The sequence below is a fragment of the Pistacia vera genome, unplaced genomic scaffold (assembly GCF_008641045.1).
Source record: "Pistacia vera cultivar Batoury unplaced genomic scaffold, PisVer_v2 Contig255, whole genome shotgun sequence".
NCBI classification, from domain to species: Eukaryota; Viridiplantae; Streptophyta; class Magnoliopsida; order Sapindales; family Anacardiaceae; genus Pistacia; species Pistacia vera.
The window spans coordinates 47,575-51,712 of NW_022196063.1; the positions used below are offsets into that span (position 1 = coordinate 47,575).

Below are 4,138 nucleotides of genomic sequence, written 5' to 3' on the forward strand. Positions count from 1 at the left end.
TCACCACTCCTACATTCATCCACATGATAGCAAAAGAAAGGTCAAGTTTTACTCCAAAACAAGAAAGTTCAGGTCAATTAAAAGTGCAGGGAAATACTTGGACATTCTCCAAGTAGTCACCATAGGCCATGGGAACATATCCCTCATATATCTCCAGATGAGACTTAAGCTGATAAATCATGATACAGTGAAACAAAAAAAAAATTACCATTATGAAACCCCACATTATTACGCCACCAAATACTCTGAACTCAAGCTTCTGACAAAGTTGCCAAATTTAATGTAATAAGCAAAAGCCAACCTGATTACAACTTGTTGCCTGACAATTCATGGTGCTCAGGAGTTCGATAAATTTGATCTGATAAGCGCGAAACTGGTGACATTATGGAATTAATGAGAAACATATGTAATGATCTTAAGCACCATATAAACTATTGTTTCTTCCTGATGCAAATATAATTATACTATTTCTTACCAGAGTGGAAAAAAAAACGCCACAGTAAATATTTTGTGAGCTCTAATGATAAGTTAAAAGCATTAAACTCTTGAGGAACATGTTTGACTTTTCAAGACCAAATGGGTAAAGCATAAGGTCTGTTAACAACAACAATTTCACAGACAGCAGCAGACATGCATGTTAAATAAGACCTAATTTACCTAAAAAAAAAAAAGCAAAACATTTGAAAGTATCCACAGTCAAGATGCAGAATCTGGTCTCACTAATGTCATGCTAACTTAGAATAATGTAAAACTTTTATCGAGAAACCACTGATCCTTAAAGCTTATACAATTCATCTACTACAATGGGGACTTGAACAGAAGATCTCTTCATCAACTTGGCTTCACAATTGATAAGAAGAAAATAATTGAAAGCATTTTGATAATGGCTAGTGAAGCAGTCAAAAACATGAAAAAACATAAAGAGGGCACAATTTACAAAACCGAGTGAGATAAAATGATACTGTGCGAGAAAACATATGACAGGGAGAACCTAGTTTGCTACACAAATTTGATCTTCCATTTTCACCGAAGAAAACAGTCATCAACCCAGTGTGCTGCACTTCCATTTTAGCAAATAATTAAAGGAATTAGACATTACAGCACAACAGAACCTAAGGCGCACCAAGACATACATGCTGAACTTAAAAAGCTAACCTGGCAATTCCCATCTCCTTGAACTTTGCATTCAACCAAATCATATACCTCCAATCTATAGAAGAAAAAGCTTTTGCTTAGTAAAAAATAAAATCATCCTATGACACCCTAATACCTAGCTAGAAGGATGAAGATCTTACGATAAAAAGGGAGAATAAGAAGAAAAAGGAAAAAGGAAAGTATCTGCAAAAATGTAAATGGGTGGAAAAACAAGACATGACACCTCTCCAATAGCCTTTGGTGGTCCAAAGTTGCTTCATCGATAGATGGTATTTCTCCATTAATTCTAGGAACATGCTGCACAAATGAGAAAACAAAGAAGACAAGTAAAAACAAAGAGTAAAAGCCAATTTCAGGCTGCAAAAGTGAAGAAGCTAAAGTATGTAACAAACATAGCCCAACCTAACCAACATGCCTGCAATGCTAGTACCAATTTTGTTGACCATTTCACTTGTAAGGATCTTGAATTATATATATATAGAATTGTCCACAATAAAATTACCGTTCTGAAATACTTACCTATACAATAAGATTAAACTTGGCAAACATGCTAAATGTCAAGTTTCCATACGATAGCAATCAAAAGTTACGGACTAGCAGGAGTACATTATCTCAACTCCAAGCATGCATAAAGATAGAAGTCACCTAAAGTTTTTCAGGGAAATAATGTGAAGGCATAACAGCAGTTCTTAGATGCTAAACTTACAGGAACAGGAACCATCTGATTCAACCTTTTCCCGACTTCACTATCAAGACCATACTCTTCTGTCAGCTCTAATGGATATGACCACTCCTCTCCACAGTATGACTCATCTTCGGGGGTAGAACATAAACTAGAAGGCTGTATATCATCTGCCTCTTCCTGGCCACTCTCCTGGCCTACAAATTTTGAACAAGATAAGCACAGTATACAAGAGTGATTTGCACTTTGATATTTTGCATTTACCAGAATAATAGTTTGTCACAGACTGGCTAAGCCACTCTTCTTGAAAATCAGGTACTTGCAAGTTCTCTTCATCCCCACCTGGAGAATCAGGTACTTCGACAACTGCAAGTTGTGATAGTTCTTCTTGAAGAGCACGAGCAATAAGCTCATCATATTCTACATTGCAACATTCAGTGTCATAATGATCTTCCCCGAAATGTTGTCCATCATAATAGTCCACATCATCTGGTGAAGTAGTGTCACCATACCCGCAATTATAATACGGATCACTTTCGAACAGTTGGAGACCCCACCAAAGAACATCTGGATCTTGTTCATACGTAATCATTTGCAATGTAGACAAATTCTTTAACTTAAAACAAGTTTGCTGCAATGGAACAAGGTCTACTCCCAAAATCAATATTGGTGGTAAGATACCAGGACGTTATTTTCACTTATTCAAAGACAACATATAGTCTGCCAACGAGTAAATACGGATTCAAAATTGGACCGGAAAATCAAATACTTTTACTTAAACTATTTCAAATCCTGAAGTAAAACACTTCACAACTGTCCACAATAAGTCATTTGAAACCTAAAAATTAACTACCATAAGTCACTCATCTAATACTTGGAAGCCTATCTAAACTATCATCCTCTAAAGTAGTAACTTGTTTGAAATAACATAAAATTCTGACCCAACTTCGGCCAACGTAAATACTTAAAAATCTCTTCATTAAATAATAATTTGACCTTGGTTCTAAAAATATATAGTTGGCAACAACTATAGGATGTACATTCCTGTCTACCCTAGTTGTATATACTTATCATGATAAAACTAATTCAAGTTTGTTACAATTTATTTGTAATTATCAATTACTTTGTATTTTTCTTTCTTTTTTTCTGGAAAAAAAAAAAAGAAAAAGACTTGCAAGCAGCATAGTTCCTCGACGTTAAGTGGCCCGTGCAAAAAGCATTAACATGATACAAATCAATTGTCAAGCTACCTGACCAACAATACTGCTTTAGACACGTTTTACTTGATAAAAGACCGCCATTGAAATTCAACATTATAAGCCAAAGTGAACTTCAAGAAATCTTAATTGTTTCAACAGGTCACAGCACCAAACTGAATGAAATCATTCAAGCCATCAAATATACAAGTATCACATTGACATCGTGCATATGAATATGAATATAAGCACGTGCGTTGAAACGATAATGTCAAAATTTAAACTAAATGTTAAAACCAATAAAGCGATCGACAAAGCTTCACAAAATAACCACAATGTAAATATCAGATCAATACGGTTTAAAAGCATAAAACAGCAACATTCAAAGCTAAAATTAAACAAATAAAAACAAAAATAATTCCGTAACTTAAACTACGGCATTACAGATCATTCGATCCAAACACATATTAAGCGACCTACCTCATATATTTGATTGTATTTCGGATATCAACAATTTAGTTGTATTTACAAATTACATTTGATGAACAGCGACTGGTGAGCGAGAAAGCGCCATCGAGACGCCACAGAATGAGAGAAGAGGTGAAAGATTACAATTAAAAGGGCCAAAACTAAGAGAAAATGAAAATGGTGAGTGACGGACGTCACGAGGCTAGTGATGAGTGAGTGTGGTGTCAGTGTGGAGTGGCTTCCGACAGCAAGTAGACACTGATCGAGAAAGTGAGAGTGACAGAGAGAAACGTTACTTGACGGCCAAAGTATCTTTCCTTCAATTTCGTTTGCTTCTCTCTGGTGACTCACTCTGTCCTGTTACGTCCATTTGTCGCGTTTCTCGTATGTATCAGTTTTTTTTTTTTTTTTTTTCTCTCTCTCTTTAATTATTATCATTTTTTTAATCTTTTTTCAGTGAAAAAAAGGTTTAAAATCAGATTTTTTAATAAAAGAGTTTCAATTGATATATCATATATCTATCCAATATGATTTTCAATTTTAGAAAAAATGTTATCTCTTAATTAGCTGATTAAACAGATGAATAAAAGAGTTTTAAGGGTTTATTTTATACAATATAAAATGAGTTAATATTTCA

General features: G+C 34.5%; 1 protein-coding gene across 1 annotated transcript; it reads right to left on the minus strand.

Moving 5' to 3' along the window:
- Positions 1 to 3,818, minus strand: LOC116132571 (OVARIAN TUMOR DOMAIN-containing deubiquitinating enzyme 9-like). The gene is made up of 8 exons (XM_031418235.1): positions 3,514 to 3,818; positions 2,102 to 2,468; positions 1,862 to 2,034; positions 1,379 to 1,452; positions 1,156 to 1,210; positions 963 to 1,055; positions 98 to 169; positions 1 to 9 (listed from the first exon to the last, which is right to left on the minus strand). The coding sequence occupies exons 2-8, from the start codon at positions 2,427 to 2,429 to the stop codon at positions 1 to 3; spliced, it is 804 nt and encodes a 267-aa protein (XP_031274095.1). The 5' UTR covers positions 2,430 to 2,468; positions 3,514 to 3,818.
- Between the last annotated feature and the right edge of the window lie 320 nt (positions 3,819 to 4,138).

Coding starts and splice junctions, on each gene's coding strand:
- LOC116132571 (XM_031418235.1), bottom strand. CDS start 2,429: ATGATTACGTATGAACAAGATCCAGATGTTCTTTGGTGGGGTCTCCAA. Junction 1,211..1,378: donor CACCAAAGGCTATTGGAGAG/GTGTCATGTCTT, acceptor TTTCTTCTATAG/ATTGGAGGTATATGATTTGG. Junction 1,056..1,155: donor AAGGAGATGGGAATTGCCAG/GTTAGCTTTTTA, acceptor ATGGAAGTGCAG/CACACTGGGTTGATGACTGT.